The 25,365-nt window shown below is 41.8% G+C and overlaps 1 protein-coding gene and 1 pseudogene across 19 annotated transcripts in view; one reads left to right on the top strand and one right to left on the bottom strand.

Annotated features, from left to right (window-relative positions):
- Positions 1-25,365, bottom strand: part of LOC101023645 (supervillin) — a 275,253-nt gene that overhangs the window by 99,012 nt on the left and 150,876 nt on the right. For 17 of the 19 annotated variants that reach the window (XM_021943146.2, XM_021943147.2, XM_021943148.2 and 14 more), the window contains 2 exons: positions 11,024-11,081; positions 5,319-5,410 (listed from right to left, as the gene is read on the bottom strand). Coding sequence is in view for 10 of the 19 variants with exons in the window: in XM_021943139.2 (XP_021798831.2) it covers positions 5,319-5,410; positions 11,024-11,081 (150 nt within the window). In the remaining 9 variants the exon portion in view is untranslated. The remainder of the gene's footprint in view (positions 1-5,318; positions 5,411-11,023; positions 11,082-25,365) is intronic. The other 2 variants (XM_021943151.2, XM_021943152.2) reach the window with 1 other exon arrangement.
- On the top strand, positions 17,071-17,146 carry LOC116269589 (annotated as a pseudogene).

Genomic DNA, 25,365 nt, shown 5'->3' with positions numbered 1-25,365 from the left:
TTTAGAGCAGCATAATTTATAATCCTTTGGGTATATCCCCAGTAATGGGATGGCTGGGTCATATGGTACATCTAGTTCTAGATCCTTGAGTAATCGCCATACTGTTTTCCATAATGGTTGAACTAGTTTACAATCCCACCAACAGTGTAAAAGTGTTCCTATTTCTCCACATCCTCTCCAGCACCTGTTGTTTCCTGACTTTTTAATGATCGCCATTCTAACTGGTGTGAGATGGTATCTCATTGTGGTTTTGATTTGCATTTCTCTGATGGCCAGTGATGATGAGCATTTTTTCATATGTCTGTTGGCTGTATGAATGTCCTCTTTTGAGAAATGTCTGTTCATATCCTTTGCCCACTTTTTGATGGGGTTGTTTGTTTTTTTCTTGTAAATTTGTTGGAGTTCTTTGTAGGTTCTGGATATTAGCCCTTTGTCAGATGAGTAGATTGCAAAAATTTTCTCCCATTCTGTAGGTTGCCTGTTCACTCTGATGGTAGTTTCTTTTGCTGTGCAGAAGCTCTTTAGTTTAATGAGATCCCATTTGTCAATTTTGGCTTTTGCTGCCGTTGCTTTTGGTGTTTTAGACATGAAGTCTTTGCCCATGCCTATGTCCTGAATGGTACTACCTAGGTTTTCCTCTAGGATTTTTATGGTATTAGGTCTAACATTTAAGTCTCTAATCCATCTTGAATTAATTTTCGTATAAGGAGTAAGGAAAGGATCCAGTTTCAGCTTTCTACTTATGGCTAGCCAATTTTCCCAGCACCATTTATTAAATAGGGAATCCTTTCCCCATTTCTTGTTTCTCTCAGGTTTGTCAAAGATCAGATGGCTGTAGATGTGTGGTATTATTTCTGAGGACTCTGTTCTGTTCCATTGGTCTATATCTCTGTTTTGGTACCAGTACCATGCTGTTTTGGTTACTGTAGCCTTGTAGTATAGTTTGAAGTCAGGTAGCGTGATGCCTCCAGCTTTGTTCTTTTGACTTAGGATTGTCTTGGAGATGCGGGCTCTTTTTTGGTTCCATATGAACTTTAAAGCAGTTTTTTCCAATTCTGTGAAGAAACTCATTGGTAGCTTGATGGGGATGGCATTGAATCTATAAATTACCTTGGGCAGTATGGCCATTTTCACGATATTGATTCTTCCTATCCATGAGCATGGTATGTTCTTCCATTTGTTTGTGTCCTCTTTTATTTCAGTGAGCAGTGGTTTGTAGTTCTCCTTGAAGAGGTCCTTTACATCCCTTGTAAGTTGGATTCCTAGGTATTTGATTCTCTTTGAAGCAATTGTGAATGGAAGTTCATTCATGATTTGGCTCTCTGTTTGTCTGTTACTGGTGTATAAGAATGCTTGTGATTTTTGCACATTAATTTTGTATCCTGAGACTTTGCTGAAGTTGCTTATCAGCTTAAGGAGATTTTGGGCCGAGACAATAGGGTTTTCTAAATATACAATCATGTCATCTGCAAACAGGGACAATTTGACTTCTTCTTTTCCTAACTGAATACCCTTGATTTCTTTCTCTTGCCTGATTGCCCTAGCCAGAACTTCCAACACTATGTTGAATAGGAGTGGTGAGAGAGGGCATCCCTGTCTTGTGCCAGTTTTCAAAGGGAATTTTTCCAGTTTTTGCCCATTCAGTATGATATTGGCTGTGGGTTTGTCATAAATAGCTCTTATTATTTTGAGGTACGTTCCATCAATACCGAATTTATTGAGCGTTTTTAGCATGAAGGGCTGTTGAATTTTGTCAAAAGCCTTTTCTGCATCTATTGAAATAATCATGTGGTTCTTGTCTTTGGTTCTGTTTATATGCTGGATTATGTTTATTGATTTGCGAATGTTGAACCAGCCTTGCATCCCAGGGATGAAGCCCACTTGATCATGGTGGATAAGCTTTTTGATGTGTTGCTGAATCCGGTTTGCCAGTATTTTATTGAGGATTTTTGCATCGATGTTCATCAGGGATATTGGTCTAAAATTCTCTTTTTTTGTTGTATCTCTGCCAGGCTTTGGTATCAGGATGATGTTGGCCTCATAAAATGAGTTAGGGAGGATTCTTTAGTTATTTCTAATGGGAGCTGGAGGTTAGTTTTCAAGTAAGGCGATTTAAGGAAATTTGACAGCAGAGCTGTAATACTTCATAAGTTATTTACAACCACCTACTATGCTTTGCAATAAGACTATATAACACCAATATTCTGGACAATTTGGTCTGCAGGGTGCTTTTCTTAGGAAACAGTTTATTCCCTTAGCTCTAAGAAACAGACGGTTTCTGGTTAAGACATTGTTGAGTTCAGTCCTCCAAACGTGAGCACAGTAGAACCTTCCAAAGAAATATAAGTGGCAGCGGTACTGCCAAGAACACTTCTCTCCTCCTTCACGCCACAGCCCAAGAGCCCAGGCCAGATCCGGAATATTCTGATCTTACTTCCCACAGGAGTAAAGCCCTTTCACTTTTACTCTTGGATGGCAGCCACTAATATAAAGACAAGCAGCTCATAAACCAAGCAATTACAAACTAGAGGAATAAGGGGAGGGGTGACGGCTAAAGCGTTTCTTTACGGAGTCATGAAAATGTTCTAAAACTGGCTGTGCCGATGGAGGCAGAACTCTGTGAATTGCTAAAACCGACCGAATGGCATACTTCAAAGGATAGGATTGCATGGTATGTGTGCTGCATCTTAATAAAGCTGCTAAAGAAAGTGGAGTAATATATTTGGTCCACGTCACAATTCCTAAACAAAAAATCTTTTTTTTAATATTATAGAAGTTATATAGGTAAAGATTTTTAATCCCTTGATTACTTGTTTGTGATACACACTTACAGGAAGTCCTGTAGAGAAAAAGTAACAACCACTTTAATGCCCAGTTTCACAGGAAATGAACAGAAAGAGACTTCTATAAACTTATCACACATAAAACTTGATGTCATTCAAATAAAATTATAACCAAATCCCTTTTTAACATAATATTGCTAAGAGCTGACACATACAATCATTAATACATGTGTTAAATCAGAGAAACAACGAAATTGCTGGTCTTTCCAAATCTTCCTATTTTTTCTCATAAAAAGCAAAGATATACGAAATAAGACTGTAGAGAATTTAGGTGAAATTCAGGGGACATGGGGCACTGGCACCTTTTTTTTTTGAGACAGAGTCTTGCTCTGTTGCCCTGGCTGGAGTGCAGTGGTATGATCTTGGCTCACTGCCATCTCCGCCTCCAGGTTTCAAGCGATTCTCCTGCCTCAGCCTCCTGAGTAGCTGGGACTTCTTGCCCAGCTAATTTTTTGTATTTTTAGTAGAGACGGGGTTTCACCATGTTAGCCGGGATGGTCTCGATCTCCTGACCTCATGATCCGCCCGCCTCGGCCTCCCAAAGTGCTGGGATTACAGATGTGAGCCGCCTTGCCCGGCGGGTGCACTGGCGCTTTTAAAGCATGTTTTAAGGATTTAAGGGACCATGTTACTTTAGAAACATCAATCTGGTGAATACACGAAATCATCATCTTCGATTTGTAAAAATTATTTTTTATAATCATTTATGAGAAAATTTTTAATACAACTGGCTAATAAGCTTAGGTGTTCTAAAAGTTTATTACAGATGAAGTTACCATTTATTGAACCTTAAGGAACCTAACATTTCATACTGCTTTTGATTTTTCTGCTCGTAATATTGCCTGTGGTATTATGCATCAAATGAAAGAACTGGGATAGAGAAGGGGAAAGAGGGACGCTTCTGACTGGTAGAAACAACCTCTGCTATGTAGAACTTCGCCTAATCAACTCTTCTCAGCTATTGCTGATATCGATTTGTTCATTCTTATACTTTGTTTTGATCATCTGCATAGGTTTTAAGCACTTTAGTTTGGCTCAGATGAAACTGGTTTTTTTGGTCTTTCACAGAGAGTCCTAAACATCGGCAGAGTCATTCCATTTGACAGCCGTTCTATGCCCCACCTGCACCCGTCCTACGCCCCACCTGCACCCGTCCTACCTGGACACGAGGCCACTGGCTTGCCTTGAAAACTCTGATGCGAGCACAGTGTGGATCACCTCATTTCCAGGTGGCATGAACGATTAATTTTCTTTTTGAAACGAAATCTCATCTGCCTTCTTGTAATTCTATACATTATTCTTACTTTTGCCTCTGGAGCGACATAGAATAAAGCTATATTCCAGCTGACAGTGTTGTCAGTTCTTGAGAATTGCCACATGTCCCTGTCTGGGTTTTCCTCACCAGGCCAAATCCCCGGAGTCTTTCAGACATCCGCCCTCATCAGACTACGCCCTGGCCCATCATCCGTTCAGTTCCTCAGATGTATTCCAATTCAGCAGTGGGCCTTTTTTACTGGATTTACTTTCTATTAAAAGAATATGTTGTTTGGTCTAATTTCTTTGGGGCATGCTTTTTGCTTTTTCTTTCAGAGTAGAAAAAAATCTGCCCTTCCATCAAATCTGTTTCTTCCCCTGGAAGGTCTCCACAGCTCAGTCAGGATGAAGTGAGCCTGGACCAATGATCGTTCCCTGTGCTGCTGTTACAGTTACAAAGACCAGGCGATGTTTCCATCATTTCACAGGAAAAACTAGGGGGAATTGGTTTATAGTGGTGCAGACATTTTACTGCATGTGCACCTTGACCAGTGGAAACAGTAATTCACCAAACACATGTGAGTGCCTGCCTGGGGAAGAAGAAAGATGGTCATGATATAGTCTGAACGGGCTGTTCGCAGCCCAGCAGGGAAGCTACAAGATGTTAAATGCAAAAGCCCTGGCCGGGCGCGGTGGCTCACGCCTGTAATCCCAGCATTTTGGGAGGCCGAGGCGGGCAGATCACGAGGTCAGGAGATCGAGACCATCCTGGCTAACACGGTGAAACCCCGTCTCTACTAAAAATACAAAAAATTAGCTGGGTGTGGTGGCGGGCGCCTGTAGTCCCAGCTACACGGGAGGCTGAGGCAGGAGAATGGCGTGAACCCGGGAGGCGGAGCTTGCAGTGAGCCCAGATCGCACCTCTGCACTCCAGCCTGGGAGACAGCCAGACTCTTGTCTCAAAAAAAAAAAAAAAAAAAAAAGAAAACTAAAATTAAAAGGCAAGAAAGAGTAGAAAATTAAAGGGCAAGAAAGAGTAGAAAGGTGAGGATTAAAAATGCATGGAGACGGCAGGGAATTGAAGCTAATTCTTGGAGGAGGCAGGAAGGGCCGCAAAGGAGACTGTAAGCTGGAGGTTAGGGAGAGAGTTCTGCTCAAGGAAATTCGGACAACACAATAGCATCTACCTAGACCTGGTTGGTCACTTAGGAACAGCCTTACCTTTAGGAAGTGCAACTAAAAGCTTAGCATCAGTTCCTCTTTTGCGGTTAGCGAGCTGATCTTTATCTTCGAGTGAGAACTCCTTCTGAAAGCTAAAAATTACTCCATTAATAAAGTTAAGTCCGTTTAAATAAAGATATATAAGTGAAAAAATGCAGAACATAAAAATTATGATATTGTTCCACATCATTAAATATGTATACATAGATCGCAGGTAAAACATTTTATATTGGGGAGTAAATTGGTAACTTTTTTCACGTATTTATATTTCTGTAAATATTGTGATGTTTTGTGCAACTAAGTAATTACAGCAGGATTGTCGGGTGGTGTGGTGTGTGAAGACATTGCTGAACTGGGAGTCGTGTGCTTTAACTCAGACTGACCACCTCTTCTTGACCTAAGAATAGCTGTGCAAGCTTGTATTAATTACTCAACCTCTCTGCGCTACAATTTCTTCTTCAGAAAATCAGTAACTTGTCTAGGTGATCTACACCCTGTCCTCCAGTGTTAAAATTACATTAAAGTAACAGATGCCTTCAAACAACCAAGGCATCAAAGCATGGTCAAAAGTTTGGAAAGCCTCATGAAGACTCGTGTTGGAATAAAAGAGGAAATGAAAGAGGAGAATAATAAAGGAAATGAGCCCTTACTGTGGACTTTCCCCCATGTTAAGCACACCCCAGGTATCTCCTTAATTATCTCCCCAAGACCCTAGGAGGTATGAACTCCTCAGCGGGGTGCTGATAAAGGTACAAATGGCCCTGACCTCTTGCCCCGCCCACCCAGACCCTCCACCTGGCACCTGCTTTGTAGTATTGACTGGTGGTGCCAACACTCCCACCATGGAGGATCTCAGGCTCCCACAGGACTCACTGAACTCAAAGTCGGGAGAGAGGCACGCACGTCAGGCTGCAGCACAACACTGGAACTAGTACCATCCTCAGTTTACAGATCCAGAAATTGTTACGTGATTTGTGCAAAGACTCATATTTGACAAGAAGAGGAGATGAGATTCAAATTCGTCTCCTAGTTTAATACCAGCCACAGTCACCCCAAGACTGCTGTGTACACAACTCCGTCTTTGATGTGCCCGGAGCAGGCAGGGCAGAGGGTGCTGCTGCCTCGAAGGAAGAAAACAAACCTGTGGAAACAGGGAACTGCAGTTCCTCAAGGTCAGTGTGACCTCCAGAGGGGTAAAAGATGGGCATGAAAAAGACTCCCTGTGAAGCTGACCTTCCCCCTGTACGGGTGCATTTCCATAGAGGCCAAGGAAGAGACCCAGGAAGCCGCTGTGGGTACTGTGTAAGTGGGACAGCTGAATAAGCTCTACCCTCTGTGTAAACTACACGGAAAGAACTTCCATACAGTCCAAAGCGTGGCCGCCATCCCGCGCTCCTAGAACCAAGCCCATCTGAAATCTTTGTCTTTCCATATCCAATGTAGCAAAGCTTACACTCCACAGGTAAGTGTTCACATTATTTAATGAAAAGTCTAGAGAATAATTAGGCTTCATAAGCCACATTCCAGATTGGCTGGAAGAGCCTAGGACACCTGCCTAGTCAGAAACTTGGAATTAGCACTGACTTCTAAACACTGAATTGTAAGGCAGTAACTACTGCTTTCAATGTAGAAACCTCAAAAAATTAAATAATGGCAGAAATGTACCTGACTTAAGGAATGGCATGTTATTTTAACTGATTATTTAATTGCTAATTTAAACATCTTGACAAAGCTCTGTACTTTCTTTGGGAAACTAAAATATTTTCAGGAAAAAAAAAATTCTACATTAAAGTGAAATAATGCAATCCCTGAAATATTTAGCTTGTGGAGCACTGACTTGGGGTACAAATGCTGTATTTTATTTTCAGAAATAAACATCTGTGTGCCTTTATTTTCCTCTTTTTTTCTGTTTCTCAGAAAGCTCAATGGAGCCACTAATGAAAAGCAAGAAAGTGTCCCTGAGTTAAATACTCCGCTGAATGTACAGAGTGAGCTTTACGAGTCATCACCGAACACTGCCTGGCTCCACGGGCACTTATTTTCTCCAAACACACTACAGATAGCGCCAGCACCACGTGAAGTGCAGCCTTTTGATGGCAGGTCAGAAACCAAAGAAAACCCAAGTTCTAAGAGGAAAGTCTCTGACGCTTCTTGATGTGGTTCACTCGACATGCTGTTTCCTCCGCCTGAGCTCTCTCCCCACCAGCCTCCTGCCGTCCTGTGGCTTCGTCTCACTCCTCATCTGGGCCTCAGTTGACTGGTCATGTCCTCAGGGCAGAGCACCTGGACCCACTGCCTATCCTGACCAGAACCCAAAGTATATTACACACCTCATTAACCCCAGCACTTTCTGGGGGCTGAGGCAGGAAGATTGTTTGAACCCAGGAGTTTGAGACCAGCGTGGTCAACATAGCAAGATCCCATCTCTTAAAAAAAAAAAAAGGAAAATTAGCCAGGCACAGTGGCACAAGCCTGTAGTCCCAGCTACTCAGGAGGCTGAGGTGGCAGGATCCATTGAGCCTAGGAGTTTGAGGTTGCAGTAAGCTATGATCATTTCACTGTACTCCAGCCTGGGAGACAGAGTGAGACCCTGTCTGTTAAAAAATTAAATGATTGAATTAAAAATTATCTTTAAAAAATTAAAATATGTTGAATGAATGAACGACTACTACAAAACACTTCAAATGAATACTATAATTCACCCTGAAGTATTTTTTGTGTACTTTTTATGCAAAGTTGATGTGACGGCCAGGGGTAAAATCATTACAAACATTGAGAATAACTATAAGAGCATACGGTCAATAACATCAGTCATAAGCCCCTCCTCCCTCCCTTCCATCGCACCCTCCCTCCTGTCCTTTCTTCCTTTCTTTCCTTCTTTCATCTTTGGACAGGACATAATTTGGAACACATCATCCCTTAGCACCTTCGCTCACCTTGCATACATGTGTGAAAAACTGGTGTAATTGCACGTGTTTGTAAAGTATCGATTTTAGAATCTGCAGCTTCCAGGTAAACATTTATTACTGAGTCCACACGGCTGTCATCACCCTCTGGTCCTGTCTCCGCTGCCTCTCTCCCCTGACTCTCTCCCCTGCTCCTGCTAAATGACTGGGGCGTTCTGAGAAAGCAGATGAGCAGGCAGGAGGAGCGGGAGCAGGCAGACTGGGCTGGAAAGTGTGGCTCTGGCTCAAGGCGGTGCCACAAGCTGTGATTGATGCAAGACCCCTCAAATCAACATGTGAAATCGAGTTTCTTTCTTTAAAAAAAAATCGTGTTTCTTCCCTGAACTTTCTCTACCTGAGGGCACCGATCATCAGTGAAAACACAGGTAAGACGTGCTTGTAAAATTCAGGACGGTTCATCGGTGAGCACCTTTTCCGGCTCATCTAACGCTGATGAAACACAAGCACCTGGGAGGGTCCGGACTCTCCTCTCCTCTCTGCTTCTTCTGACCCAGAGGCTCCAGAGCAGGGAGACTGGTAGGGCCCATTACTAACGCACATGGACTGGTGACCCCAAAAGCATGGAGCTCTCAGATGCTGGATCCTGCCCTTCCTCCTCAGTCACCCCCCGAGGGACAAAGGGGTGCCTGCAGGGGCAACCTCTGCAGGCCTTGGTGTTTCACTAGAGCTCAACCAAAAGTAAGAGCCTATGTTTCAGTAGGGAGGCATCTCTCCATAGATACTAAAGTTAGTGCTGTCCACTTCATTTTCTGCATTCTGATTTTAGCTTTCTAACAGTGAGAAACACCTTTTGGATTTTTATCCAACTCTCTGTCTCCCTTGAAACAGCGCTCATTCTTTAGGACTGATTGTTTGTGCCACCACCCCCCTTCCTCTGCTTCTAAGAAGAGAATGCCCCCTGCTTCCATGACAATTTTTCTTTTAAATGTGTCCCATTAACCTACTTAAATGCCTACCCGTAGCAACAGGGGGAATTTTATTAAAGGGAGAGCAGGATACTCCGCTGTTATCATCTCTATTTTTCACAACGTGGAAATGCTACTATTACAAGGACTGTGCAGCACCCACACAGTGTAAGTCTCCTCCACAATCTGTTCATTCCCCTACTGAAGTTTAAATTACAAGATACGGGAGACGAAGCCCCTTTAGCTCATATTTTCGTCTCTTTTAGCTGGTGTCTGGTTGACTAGATTTCTTTTAAGGAAGCAGGCTCTTGTACCTCCAGCCTATTTTACACTTAGCACCATAGCACATAGGCTGTCATTTTACTAGGTATGCATGACGTAACACCCATGATTTGAGAACAGCTGTGTCTGTTTGAGTCTCTGTCCACTGACGTGTGTGACTTTCATATTGCATGCTTTTCCTATCCTTGAATAAGGAATGCCTTCCTGTCTCTTGTTTCCTTAATCACTTATTAGCTCCATGACAGTTAAATCAACCTACTAGGGACATATTAGAAAACAAGCTGGGGTCAGGAGCAGTGGCTCATGCCTGTAATCTCAGCACTTTGGGAGGTCGAGGCGGGTGGATCATGAGGTCAGGAGATCGAGACCATCCTGGCTAACACGGTGAAACCCCATCTCTACTAAAAATACAAAAAAATTAGCCAGGCGTGGTGGCGGGCACCTGTAGTCCCAGCTACTCGGGAGGCTGAGGCAGGAGAGTGGCGTGAACCTGGGAGGCAGAGTTTGCAGTGAGCCGAGATTGCGTCACTGCACTCCAGCCTGGGCGACAGAGCAAGACCGTCCCCCCCCATCAAAAAAAGAAAGAAACCAAGCCTCAGATCCTATTAAAAAACGGCCAAGATGAGAAATATAGATGATGGATACATCCCATTAAAAAAGTAACGTTTTGTGAGTCAGTTAAGACAGCCTCACTGATGACTCTGGATCATCACTGCTCTAATTAACCTTATACTTAGATGTGCTGCTTGATGATATTGTGTGTAAAAATTAAATAAAGCCACTATAGTAAAGCACAGATTGAGACCTTTGCCTGACTGTGTAGCGGACAACTTTGTGCCTCCATCTGAAAATATCAAACTCTATTAATATAGGCAACAATCTACTAAAAAGTACCTGAGATACAGCTACTGTGTATGGCACAGGCATTCATTTCCACGTTCTCTTACATCCATGATGATGAGTCACGGAGTTGTAGCACATTAGGTCAATCAAATTAGCACCCATAATATTCTGGGGCCAAGGGGATTGGAAGTACAGAAAGGTTAAGAGAGAGAGAGATGGAAAGACCAGGGAAGAATAACTCAAATGGGTGGATGGACGGATGGATGGATGGATGGATGGATGGATGGATGGATGGATGTGTGTGTATGTATGTCTATGGAAAAAGGAAGGGAGGGAGGGAGGAGAGGAAGCAAGGAGGAAGGAAGAGGGAGGAGAAACAAGTTTAAACCATTTCTAAAAAGAATCTAGCTCCCTTCTTTGATGGACAGATTGCAAAAGGACAGTGCTTGCTTAGAGGCAGGTGTGAGAAAGAAAAGATAATAGTCCTTTAAAAGTTTGCAATGACAAGAGACACCCAGATTCTGTTCTCCAAATAGTTTCCATAAACAGAATTAAATACAAAGATTCCTTTGCTTCATAAATTTTAATAAATCAATAGAAAACATATTGCCAAACATTTAAACTCATGAGTTAGACATTCAAGAGAATAATTTTAAAAGCTACAACAAATCTTCAAAATTTCACAGTCGTTGAGACAAGGCTACTTTACCTTGAAACTTTCCTTTGACGTGGGAATCCAACGAAGCTTAAGTTTTTCTTGTTGAAGTCTAAGGGAAAAGAAATAATGTAACATTGAAATAGTTATGCAAATTGTTAAAAATCCAATGAGAAAAAACTCTCCAAACTCCTTTTGGACATATAATTTAAGAAAAAGAAAACCGTTAACCAAACAAAAAATAGAAATGCAAAAATGACACCTTCTAAGAATCAGATTCCACATGGAAATGTACATAGGCAAGTTTTGCTTTTCTCTTCCAGAAAGCAGCCAACATACTCCACGGGTAAATGAAAATAATAACAACAATAATAACAATAATACTTCTAACATAGTTAGTTCAATGTTACCATTTAAATTTTTTATGGCAGCAAGAATAACTCAAAGCAATTAAATACTAAATAACACAGCTATATACTCAGGAATAGAGAGGAAAAAAAGCAATTTTGGTCCAGGTAACGAGAAATGTTTGAGATGCCTTTAAAGAATGGGGGTGGGGTCTAAAGAGCAAAGGACAACTCAACTGTGTCTTTTGCTCTCATTAAAATCTAAACAATAACAACTAATAAAAATAACCATTTATTTGTATTTTGAAGACAAGATATGTATTATGTAAAGACAGCTGGTAACAATTCTATACAGGAAAAACACATCCCAAATGAACAGGTTAATCAAAACCAGGCACAGATAAAACTTACAACCAGTCTAATGGCATGCAATCTGTTTTACAGCCTTTGGCTTACAGCATTTGTTCACTAAGAAAACCACAAATAGACCATTTACAGAAACTTCTTCCCCTAAGGAAGTGCCTTTTGCTCTTTAATATTTAGGGGCAGAAGCCTGAGGAAAAATAAGTACAAAATATATCAGATGCTGACACTTCATTATCCATCAAAATACATCCTCAGTCCTGGAATTTGGAACTGTGGCCAACTAAAGAAATACAATAAAATGAAAGATATAATGCCAGCAAAACATCTAAGCTTTTCTCCTAACTATGCAAGTTTCTTGTTATGTAATTAACAAAAGAGAAATCAATTCACAAAACTATCAAGTGCGGTAGGAGAAAATTCCTGAATCTGAGGTCTGAATTGTTCAAGTCACTTCCCAATAGTGCATTTGAGCTGGAAAACAGTTTTGATGTATCATGGCTGAGTTTCAAATATGATACTCAAAATAACCTTAGCGTTTCATTTTTGTTCAATCAGTAAACTGAACATGCCACACCACTTTGGTAGTTAAATTGAGAGCATGTATTTTCCTCCGGGCTGGAAGAAAGCCACTGAAAAGACAGTATCTTCTTCCAAACTGTCTCACATGAAGAGTTAATAAAAAGACACTACGCACCACTGCCTACTGGAAATAATTTAGTATGTATAGCATTTGATTTAGAAAAATATTTTAACTAAAGTGCAGCACGTCTAGAATTTGATCCAAAGTGTGGGCATTCTGATTGCATTTGCAATTTTTCCTACATAAAGGTTTCAGTGGTTTAGTAATAACTTTAACTTACTAAGGGAAAAAAAATTCACATTATCAACAGTCACAGGATAAGCTCAGTTATAAACTCAATTAGCTATTTAAAGTGTCTTTTGAGAAATGTGTATAAGTAACTGAACACAGGAGAATACATAGGGCAAAATAGAGGACCCCAAGCATTCATTATGTTATAAAATCCATACATAAGAGTATTTCATGTTTATCTTGCCTTACCTTGTTTCTCAGAGAATTTGAAAGCTCCCAAATAGCTGGAAAAACCTGGGCTTCTGAACATGGCTGCACACAGAAGGCTCAGTCACACAGCCTGCTCTACAGCTAATTCTCAGCCAGCAACGACCTTCGTCTGGTCTAAGCAAAACTGGGTTGAGATTTTTCACAGTGCAGGACTAGAGCGACCAGGCACTTGTGTCTTTGAGCCTGTGGTACATGAGAAGCAAGAGGCCGCTGGCTGAAACAGCTCAGACCCCATAATCAGATTACGAACAGAAATTAAGCCTGGAGGCGCTGCAACAGACTGGAGCCCAGTGATGGGACGTGCGTGATGTAGATGACCAAGGCAAAGCCATGGCGCATCCCAGCATTTGCTCCGGCTAAAGAGACAGTGCTGCAACCTAACCATCATCGGAGGAGTCAAATACAACTTCCTCTCCCTACAGACACACACACAGAGAAAAACCTACAGAGACCCTCGTGTACTGGGAAGAAGGGACACTTGAGTGTTTCCAGGCTGCTCCAAGTCTGGCTTTGGCTAAGTTAAATGAAGTATTTCACCTAACAGAGAGCCAAAAACCCGTACTTAAGATTTATGAACAACATGTGAGTGAAACTGTGGGAAAAGAAAGGGTAGATATTACTAGAGATTCAAAATTTTAATCTGAGGTAGAAGCTACTAAGTTAAGCTTTGCCTATTAGATTGCCCCCTATTTAATTTTAACCACAATATGTAGTCGGTGAGCTCAAGCAATGCTCATGCAATTCCAAGAAAAATTTGCAATAATCACAGACTGACTGTACAGAAAAATGGGACATTCAAGAGAACCAAGAGAAATGGTGTCATTTGCAAGCTAAGGAAATAGGGCTAGACGAGTAGCTTGCTCCTGGATAGACAACTGTTTGGTGATGGAGCTACGGGATCTTGGGGAGGTGGGTTCAAGACTGTGATTCACCACACCCCCACCCAGGAGCAGGGACTCTGAGTTTGTCTTTATATCTTTAGTTCTGGACACTACCTGGTGCACAGTAGGTCTGCAGGAAATGTTTGCTGAATGAACATAGGAAACCATGAGATAATCTCTTCTAAAAGCTAGAGATCTCTCTAAAATAGGTGCGTGGAGTTAGTATCCTGTGTTCAAATCAGGTGAACTTAGACTAATTTGTAAAATACAAGCACACTTAAAGTGAAAATGAAGAATTATTTGCCGAATTAATAAAAACACACATAAACACAAGGTACATCAACCCTGGGTACTGGAGGGGTCAGTGGTGGCATTTTTGCCATTTTTCTCCACACTCATTACACTGTAGTCATACAATCAGGAAAAACTATGGCAAATAGGATAGTCAAAAAAAACTCAGCGAGGAACAACGTACCTTGGATAACTAAATCAGAAACTTGATGGTAAGGTCATAGATAATTAGCAACGAAAAGAAAAACGAGAGTATTGGGAGGAGAAGAGGAAGGGGAGGAAACAGTAGAAGCCACTGATGTGGAAATAAAGAGATGAACCAGGCATGGTGGCTGACGCCTATAATCCTGAAATTTTGGGAGGCCAAGGCAGGAGGATCACTTGAGTCCAGGAGTTCAAGACTGGCCTGGGCAACATGGCAAGGCCCTGTCTCTAAAAAAAATAAAAAATGAGCTGGGTGTGGTGGTGCACACCTACAGTCCCAGCTACTTGGGAGGCTGAGGCGGGTGGATCACTTGAGCCCGGGAGGTCAAGGCTGCAGTGAGCCATGGTTGCACCACTGCACTCCAGCCTGGGCAACAGAGTGAGATCCTATCTCAAAAAAAAAAGAAAGAAAGAAAGAAAAAAGAATAGAGAGATAGGATGAAATAATATACATGTTGACATGTTGATAAATAATCCTTTATAAAGAATGTAACAGTTTATGGAACACAGTGTCACTGCTCATCACCCTTTCTGTGCCTGAAAATTACTCTTCCTATAGAATTCTCAATTACAGTTATCCTAAAAGAATCTAAAGGCTTATTTTGAATTATTATTAAGGAATAAGTCTATTCTAATTTTTTTTTTTCAAATTTTCCTGTCACTTGTTTTTCCTTTTCTTCTTTTTTTCAACATTTATTTTAGATTAAGGGGTACATGTGCAGGTTTGTTACATGGGTACATTGAGTGATGCTGAGGTTTGGGGTACAGTGGGTCCCATCACCCTGGTATTGAGCATAGTACCCAATTGTTTGTTTTCCAGCCCTCGCCCCCTTCCCTTATTTGAAATTTTGAAAGTAAAATTCCAGTACAGAATTTTCTTAATTGTTGGGTGTTCTCTTTAAGTTGGTAACAGAGTCTTACCAGAATTCTTTGCCTCACCCATGGATTATGGTACAAAGCAAACTGATTTAAATATGACATAATTGTTGAAAGGAAAAAGCACAACATTCTTTATGAAATTATGGATATAAAATTTAATCTATTATTTAAGTATTCTATCAATATGAAACCAAATAAGACTGTGAAGAAAAACCTCTATTTTATGTTAATAGAAAGTATCTTTGAAAAATTTTCATTTACTCTCCAATAATTATAATGAATTATTATTTCTAATTTTTCCACTTGACATTCAAAAATTATTACTATTATTATTATCATTATTGTTTTAGGCTAGCTCATTCACACAGGAGAGCTACAAAACACCCAAACATTTCTTCACATCATTCTGTAGGTTAACATATTTATTTGCAGAGAATTCTAAGTTGTGATTGTGACTTTTTTTCCCCCACTCTGTCACCCAGGCTGGAATGCAATGGCACATCTTTTGGGTCACTGCAACCTCTGTCTCCCGGGTTCAAGTGATTCTCCTGCCTCAGCCTCCTGAATAGCTGAGATTACAGGCGCGCGCCACCATGTCCAGCTAATTTTTGTATTTTTAGTAGAGATGGGGTTTTGCCATGTTGGCCAGGCTGGTCTCGAACTCCTGACCTCAGGTGATCTGCCCACCTTGGCCTCCCAAAGTGCTGGGATTACAGGTGTCAGCCACCGCGCCCAGCCTGTGGCTTTCTCAAATTTCAGGGAGAAGACAATTTAACTGAGCGCTCATGATGGTGTATTCCCTCTTCAATAGCATCACACAGCCACCAGCTCAGCATGAATGCACAAAGTTCCCTGCTGCTGTGTCCACTGAGAAGCACTAATCTTGCTCAGGGCAATGCTTTATGGAAGTACCATATTTTACTGGATATTTTTAAGGTTGTAATCTTTAAAGAGAAATAAAAGCAACTATTTAAGTTGCCTTTAGACGGGCATGCAAACCTGCTTTAGGAGAAGGGGTAAAACCGTGTGCCTGGGAGAGGCTGAGGGAGGTCACTGTCACAGCATGTCATGGAACATGGTCATCTCATGGTATACTTCACACCATGCCATGGTACACATGACATCGGGCCATGGTACATGCCATGTTGTGTCATGGTACACGGGTGGTGGCTGGAGGAGACCTGAAGGATCTATGAGTGAGACATTGCGATGCTGACACCCCACAGTGGTATCACTGGAACAAGCGAATCAGGCCCGGGTGGACCCTGGGAAGACTGGAGCCGAAGGGGCCTTTCTGATCACCTGGTCTTCATGTAGTGAAATGTTAGGTGACTCCTATAGAATACTCAAGGTCGCAAAGCTTGTGGCGTGGAAGTGCCAGGCTGAAAATCCACATGCTCTGACTCTCCCCAGGACAATTCCCACATCCCTGATCAGCCTGAACACAAGAGAACCGGGGCCATTGCTGTAACCTTGTCCTGGATTGAGGTCATAGGGCCTCCCAGCCCTGGCCCGCAGGGATGTTGCTGGTAAAGGGGCCAGCCTGACCCCAGAAGGAGATGTCAGGCCAGTTGCAGTTGTCTTTCATAAACCTTACATGGTTTCTAAGTCTAAGTATGATCCCAAAGACATTGCTCGAAACCAGGGGTGCCCCGAGATATGAGTAACTAGGGCATAGCTAAGGCCGTAAGGCTCAGAGAGAAGTCAGTGTCCCTGGTGGGGTGTGGGTGTTGTGTATAAAAAGAAGCAATTGATTATGATTTTTCTTTTTCTTCCTAATTCTCCCACCATATTGGAGAGGAATAAGATGTGGACATGGCTACTTTGAAGTGTGTAGGAAGCAATGACTCATTAATTCTATTTCTAAAAATGCACACAAGGAAAGTGCTATGAATGAACTCAAGGGGGTTTACCATTTGTATACCAATACCACGCAATTGTCTGGCACTGAAGATGTGGCATCCAGTCCACTTTACCACCAGTGTTTAAGGAAACCATCTCTGTTAAGCATATTTGATCTAAGTGTGCATATGCATATGAGTGCCACGGGCTGGGCCAATGATGAGTTATTATCTTGACGAGAAATGATGACATAAAAATCAAGCTTAGTTGGATTACGCTGAGGCCAGGCCTAGGTAACAATTGTGAGACAAGAAGTTTGGATTTCTTAGTTTCCTTCCATGGAGATTTTATTTCGGGACTCTGGCAATGAAATAGTTCTGTGAAACTTGTTGTGCACACTTCTATCTGTGTGCTTCTGAGTAAACTATAAATTCTGATTCTTTAAGTGTTTAAGTTTCCAATAGTTCCTAATTTTCTTGGCTATTTGGCACTAAGACCCTTGCTCTCTTTCTCTCACTGGATGATTTAGTAAGCCCCTCTGGTGCTATTCTATTGAGTGGAGGAGACAGGCTGCCTTGGCCAGCTGAAAAATTCCATATAGATCATTGAACTAGTGAAGACTGAGCTCTACGATAATTAGAATTAATCATTCAGACAACATGAATATCATGATAGGTTCTTCTCAATAACTGACTGACACGTGATGCAATCCTCATGAGAAAATCCTTACTTTTTACCTAGGATTGATTTTTTTGAGGGTTGAGAAATGTAACACATTGCAATTTTCCTCAATGCATTATAGTCATTGACATCTAAATACAGACAAAATTTTCTGTAATATTAGTATAGTATTCTACCTGTGCTAGGATATGTTTTGATCACTGACGAATCTTTATGACTGAAGTACCCTTGCAATTGGGGTAAAAATGTGAGTTACAATAATATGTGTTTTCCCATGAAACTTGAAATTGGATAAATTGATGAGCAATCTGGTACCTGACTTTCCTCTCCCGAGTACGTTTGGTTTCATTTCTGTTACGATGAAAGTGTGTGCTGTGAATGATGTCAACGGTAAATAGGACCTTTATGGACACTCATATGAATGATGATAAGGGCCATTCCTTCAGGCAACATGATTACCCTTGTATACTCTTCTTCTCAATGACTGACTAGCATACTTGATGGGATCTACAAGAGGGAAACTTGGTTTTTTACTAAAATTGCACGGATATCATGTTGACAAGATTTGTGATTATTGGTATCATCTGTAAGAGGTGATATTCATTTGGTCTAAATATAGAAGTTAACCTATTAACATCTAATTTATATGTCAGGTTGCTATGTTTTTATAATGTTTGTGGTTTATTGATGATGACTCACAACATAAAGAATATGGCATTATGGCGACTTGTTCTAATTGTAATATATACATATCTCATCATTTATTAAATTAAATACAATGATGAGTAGTATATCTTTTTCTGTGGCGTGACCGTAGCTCACTGTAGCCTTGAACTCCTGGGCTCAAGCAATTCTCCCACCTCATCCTCCTGAGTCTCTGGGACTACAGGCATGTGCCAATACGCCTGGTTAATTTTTGAATTTTTTGGTAGAGATTGGGTCTCACTATGTTTCCTAGGCTGATCTCCAACTCCTGACCTCAAGTGATCCTCCTGCCTTGGCTTCACAAAATGCTAGGATTATAGGCATGAGCCACCGCTCCCTGCCAGTAGCATTTCTTTTACTTTTTTTTAACAATGCAAATGATTTTTTTTTTTTTGATGGAGTCTTGCTCTGTCACCAGGCTGGAATGCAGTGGCACGATCTAGGCTCACTGCAACCTCCACCTCCCGGGTTCAAGTGATTCTCCTGCCTCAGACTCCCAAGTAGCTGGGATTATAGGCACGCACCACCACGCCCAGCTAATTTTTGTATTTTTAGTAGAGACGGGGTTTCACCGTGTTGACCAGGATGGTCTCAATCTCCTGACCTCATGATCCGCCTGCCTCAGCCTCCCAAAGTGCTGGGATTACAGGCATGAGCCTCCACGCCTGAGTGCAAATGATTTTTTTATTTCAGCAGTTTTTTGGGTACAGGTGGTTTTGGATTAAACAGATAAGTTCTTTAGTGGTGATTTCTGAGATTTTAGTGCACCCTTACCTAAGCATGTACACTGTACCTAATATGTCGTCTTTTATCCCTCACCCCTCTCCCAACCTTCCCCTTTAGAGTCCCCAAAGTCCATTAGATAACTCTCATGCCTTTGCATCCTCATAGCTTAGCTCCCACTTATAAATGAAAACATATGATATTTGGTTTTCCATTCCTGAGTTACTTCACTTAGAATAATGGTTTCCAGCTCCATCCAGGTTCTTGCAACAGACATTATTTCATTCTTTTTTATGGCTGAGTAGTATTCCACAGTGTATATATACTACATTTTCTTTATCCACTTGTTGGTCTATGGGCACTTAGGTTGGTTCCATATCTTTGCAATTGTGAATTGTGCTGCTATAAATATGAGGGTGCATGTGTCTTTTTTATATAATGACTTCTTTTCCTTTGGGTAGATACCCAGTAGTGGGATTGTTGGATTAAATAGTAGTTTTACTTTTGGTTCCTTAAGGAATACACCAACAACAAACTACCTAAAAAGAAATTAAGAAATCAATCCCATTCATAATTGTATCAAAAAAATAGTTGTAAATTTAACCAAGATGAAAGATCTGTATACTGAAAACTATAAAACATTGATGAAAGAAATTATAGATGACTCAAATAAATGGGTCCATGAATTGGAATAATTAATATTGGTAAAATTAATAGACCCATTTGTGTATACATTTATAAATGTGTATTTGTGTATACATTTATACATGTATAAAATGGGAATTAGTCTACCTGGGGTGCATATAGAAGACTGGGTAAATAAATTACACAAGCAAACCAGGGTTGAAACTCCATTACTGATTTGAAAAATTTTAAATATTATATTAGAGATGCACACACACCTAATCAGAATGACAGGAAATAGACCAAGACATTAATTCTCTCACAACTCAGAGATAACTCTGTTGATGTTTTCTCCTAAGTAACTTCTCTGTTTTCCAAAGTACCCACCGTATGCACGATTTCCTTCTGTAATTGCAAAACAATTAAACACAAATGAAGATGAAGGCAATAAGACCTCTTAAATCCCCAAAGCTTAGACATAGGCTAAAAATCCAGGAGAAAATCCTGGCGTGAATGAATGGCGCCTATGGCCCTATGGCACAAAATCAGCCTGCTCACTTCCTCCAGCAGATGCATATTCTTGGCTCTAAATTGAGGAGTTGACCTAGACGGTCACCAAGATCCTTGACAACAGGCGCAAGTGTTGCTTAACTTTGATAGCAGGTATGCACAGAAGAACCTCGCCCTGCCTAATAACATTGAATTCACCTATTAAATCCCCTTCATAAATGTTTTTCTTTATTACCAATCATACCTTTCCTGCTCAAAAGCCTTTATTGTCTCCTAACTAAAGGATTATAAAAACTGGAGAGACAGCACGTGACGCACACTTCTGGGTGCATTTCTAGCACAGAGCCTGGCTCAGAACAAGTGAACTATCAATACTGGTTGAATGGATCAATCAATCAAACGAGCAGACAAGCACTGAAATTACTTCTATCCTTAAATTTTTCCCATTCTTAGCCCACCTCATTTCATGAATAGTTTGCAGAGAGGAAAAGTATTAATTCTCTTTCCTCAGCTTGAGACTCTTACTTAAAGTCTTCTTATCTTTCCTAAAATCTGAAGCCGTGATGTGAAACAGAAATATTTGCATGTAAGGAGAATCAGGGAGAACGTGCTAAAGATTCGCTGGGGAAACTGGAAGTATCTTATTATTCTCTATTTCATCTATTTCATTACTATGTGTATTCCTAGTTTTCTTCAGAAAAATGTGATCATCTGAGTTCCTGGGTATCTAACAGGATTTCTGAGTTAGGCAAAGGTAAAAACGGGGACAACTGGCCAGGCGCAGTGGCAGGCAGATCATGAGGACAGGACATCGAGACCATCCTGGCTAACACGGTGAAACCCCATCTCTACTAAAAATACAAAAAAAATAGCCGGGCGTGGTGGCGTGCGCCTGTAGTCCCAGCTACTCCGGAGGTTGAGGGTGGAGAACGGCGAGAACCCGGGAGGTGGAGGTTGCAGTGAGCTGAGATCACACCACTGCACTCCAGCCCGGGCAACAGAGTGAGACTCCATCTCAAACCAAACCAAACCAAACCAAAAAAAACAAAAAACAAAAAAACCCAGGGACAATGATTCCTGCAGTCCAACTATTGACAATGTCTCAGTATGAGTCCAGGTGAGAAGTGTCACCTCCCAAATTGACAAGGTCAAAAAATAAGGCATTAGATGACAGTCACGGTATTAAACCTTCAGGGACTGTGTAACGCAGGTCACAGCATCAGCTCAGACTACAGGTAGGCTATTTGGGGAGTCAGACCCTGTCACTTGTTCTGGCTGATGACCCGCAACAACCCCTGCAACGCTGTCCTTTGGGGCAACTCTCCTTTGGGGGCCATGATCCTGGGGGAGAAAACGAGGGCAAAGCCAAGGAAAAGGGAAGTAGCCAGCACCTCCACTGCAGCCAGCCATTTCCCACCAGGGCTGAACAGGATGGCACCTGTAACCTGCCCTGGCTCATTGCTGGAGGGGGTGGATGCAACACTGAGGGTCCTGGAGTATTTAACTCCTTTAGTCTTCTCAGTGCCTGCTGGGGGGATCCTATGACTTATCCTCATAAGCAGATGAGAAAACCAGGATAGCGCGTGACCTAGGATAGATACATCAAGCCTAAACCAACAACTTAAAATACATCCCTGAAGGCAAAACAGGGCCTGGTGGTGGCTTATGCCTGTAATCTCAGCACTTTGAGAGGCCAAGTCAGGAGGATCGCTTGAAGCCAGGAGTTCAAGAGCAGCCTGGGCAACAAAGTGAGACTCCGTCTCTACAAAAAATTAAAAAAAAAAAAAAAAAGTTAGCTGGGCATGGTGGCACACGCCTGCAATCCCTACTTGTAATCAGCTACTTGTGAGGCTGAAGTGGAAGGATAGTTTGAGCTCTGGAGGCCAAAGCTGCAGTGAGCTATGATCACGCCACTGCACTCCTCCAGTGTGGGCAACAGATTAAGACTCTGTCTCTAAAAAAATTTTTTTTAATAAAGACAAAACAGCCATTCCCTGGCCAGCCACAATAAAATCAAAGAGGGAAATAGGACGGTGAGGTCAGGATAAAATGAGAGAACACATACAGAAGCACCCTGAAAATGGACTGCATTATTTAATCCACACAAGGAATCTGTATCAAAAAGAGATTCAGGTGCACTACACGCTCCTCCAGAGGTCCGTATGATGTCACCTCATGTCACCTTGTTGTGCTCACTGAACATCAATGAAAGCACTCCCAGTCTACAGAAACATGAGTTGGAATGAATGAATTCACTAATTAATGTATGTATGTATTTTTTTTATTTGAGACAGGGTCTGGCTCTGTTGCCCAGGCTGGAGTGCAGTGGCACAAACACAGCTCACTGCAGCCTCAACCTCCTGGGCTCAAGCCATCCTCCTACCTCAGCCTCTTGAGTAGCTGGGACCATGCCCGGCTATTTTTTGAAATTTGTAGACATGGGATCTTGCCATGTTGCCCAGGCTGGTCTCAAACTCCTGACTTCAACTGATTCTTCCACCTTGGCCTCTCCAAGTGCTGGGATTACAGACATGAGCCACCAAGCCAACCATGAGCTGGAATTTAAATGGACAGTACAGGGGAGTGTGATACTACGACTAGCAGTTGTCTGAATACATACAGACGTGACTTATCAATACATTTCCAAAATCAAGAAGTGCTATGGAAATGATTTTAATGAAATCTACTATAAGCTACTAATGATGATGGCTGGAGTGAAATTCCAAAGTGAAGAACGTATTTTTATAGCCCAGTAAAGGAGCATTTTGTATGCTAGCAATGGCCATAAATGGTATTCTCATCTTCTTTGGTGGATTTTCTTTATGAGTGCAGATCCTTAATCTGAGGCAGAACTGCCTGACCTGAGAAAACTGCCCCTGGGAAAAGCCCACTTAGGCCCTTTCATTTCCCTTTGATCACATCTCACTGGTCAGTCAGACTTCCCAGATTTCTCATTTTAGTCTAATTCTCCTCCTGTGTGCACTGTGAGATGCTCTGTGAATTTTGGTTAGTGGTAATATTTTGGACAAGCCTGCAAATAAAATGCTGCGTTACATCACTGCGTAAGGTAATTTAAAACAGATCACGTAGATAGAGATGAAAAGGCAAAGTACGTTCAATAAGAAATGTTACAAGTCGCAGCTATGTTTTCTTTGTCAGATGTGTTGAAAGAAAACCGTGCCAGCCTTTCTGTAATTCAGAAATCTTTTTTTAAAGAAAAGGTTTATTGCAATCACCTAAAAGACTTACTAGTGTCTTTAAAGTAAATGTTCAAAAGAGTAATGTTAACATTTATAATGAAATTATCTCCAATCATTTTAGTTTCTGGTTCATTCCAAATCTATGGCTAATGACTCCTGGAGAGAAAAATCCAGGTACCTCAGAGGAAGACAGGGTGGTCAGCTGATTGTCAGAAAAGAAAGACATAGGTCTGTTCTGTGTTTAAATTACACACTGAAATATACATACAATGGAATATTATTCAGCCTTAGAAAGGAAGGACATTCTGACACTTGCTACAATGTTGAGGAACCTTGAAGACGTTATGCGAAGTGAAATAAGCCAGTCACCAAAGGACAAATACTGTACAATCCTACTTATATGAGGCTTCTAGAATGGTCACATACAGAGACAGGAAGTAGAATTGTGGTGATCAGGGGCTGGGCAGAGGGAAAACTGGGGAGCTGTTGAAGAGGTAGAGTTTCAGTTTGGAATGATGAAAAAGTTCTGGAGAGGGATGGAGGTGACGGCTGCACACTCTGTGAGCAAATACACCTAAATGCCACCGAACTGTTCACTTAAATATGGTCGAATGGTATGTATATTTCAGCACAATATACAACAAAATGCACACTGAGGGCAAATCACAGCTGAGGTAAAATGCAGGCACATGCTGAGCACCTGGAGAACAGCTCTTGTGAGGGGCACATGGCTGGCCCACCACTCGCAGGAGGCCAGGAGACGCCACGGCCGATTCTGACCTGTTCAAAGCCCCAACCCGCAAAGGGCTCTTAAACAATGATGTGATGAATAGACATAAAACTAACTGTTCCCAGGAACGGCAGCTCATGCCTGTAATCCCAGCACTTTGGAAGGCTGAGGCAGGAGGACTGCTTGAGACCAGGAGTTAGAGAACAGCCTGAGCAACATAGCAAGACCCCCATCTTCACCAAAACATTTTTTAAATTAGCTGGGCATGATGGTATAAACCTGTAGCCCCAGCTACTCAGAAGGCTGAGGAAGGAGGATTACTTGAGCCCAGAAATTTGAGGCTGTGGTGAGCTTTGATCATGCTACTGTACTCCAGCCTGGGTGACAGAGTGAGACCCTGTCTCTAATAATAATAATAATAATAATAATAATAATAATAATAATAATAGTAAACCTAGGTGTTCACTGTATGAAGTCTGTGGCTGCATCCTGGGACATCATGAGGTGCAACGTGCCACACCTTCAGAGCTGCGGGGGCCCACGCCTCTCCTCTCGTGAGAAGACCTCATGCAGAGGGGAAGGGGCTGACTCCGGTACAGTCGTCCAGGGAGGGCGGAGAAGGCTCTGCCAAATGCAGTCATTCCATGCTCACTACTTGATGGTTTTCACATGAACAGAAAGCAGGGAAACACTGAATCATCACAGAGGGGAATTTCTTATGAGTCTAAAAGTCCAGATGGCAGACAAGTGTATAAAAAATGCCTGTTGCTACCCGATAGATCATAGCTGTTCTAGAGCTAGACTTGAATGATTTGAAGGAAAGTTTCAAATAAAGTAATTTCTGGCCCTCCTTGTTCTTGGAAGGGCATCTTAATAAACTAACAACAATGACAAATTCAGCAACAATAATCGGTATCAAAGTGCAAGAAAAGCTCATCAACCTGCGATCCCCAACGTCACCCTTGTTTTCCATGGGTTATTTTTTATTTTTTAAGACAGGGTCTGGCTCTGTTGCCCAAGCTGCAGTGCAGTGGCACAATCACAGCTCACTGCAGCCTCGACCTCCTGGGCTCAAGCCAATTCCTCCCACCTCTGCCTCCTGAGTAGCTGGGACTACAGGTACACACCACCACGCCCAGCTAATTTTTGTATTTGTTGTAGAGATGGGATCTTGACATGTTGCCCAGGCAGGTCTCAAACTCCTAGGCTCAAGCAATCCTCCCACCTCGGCCTCCTAGAGTGCTGGAATTGCAGGTGTGAGCTACTGTGCCCGGCCTCCGCGGGTTGTATTAACTGGTACCTGAGACCTACCAGGCTCTCAGAACAAGTTCC

This window comes from Papio anubis, chromosome 11 (genome assembly GCF_008728515.1).
Source record: "Papio anubis isolate 15944 chromosome 11, Panubis1.0, whole genome shotgun sequence".
In the NCBI taxonomy this organism is placed as follows: domain Eukaryota; kingdom Metazoa; phylum Chordata; class Mammalia; order Primates; family Cercopithecidae; genus Papio; species Papio anubis.
This window is presented reverse-complemented; position numbering and strand designations above follow the sequence as displayed.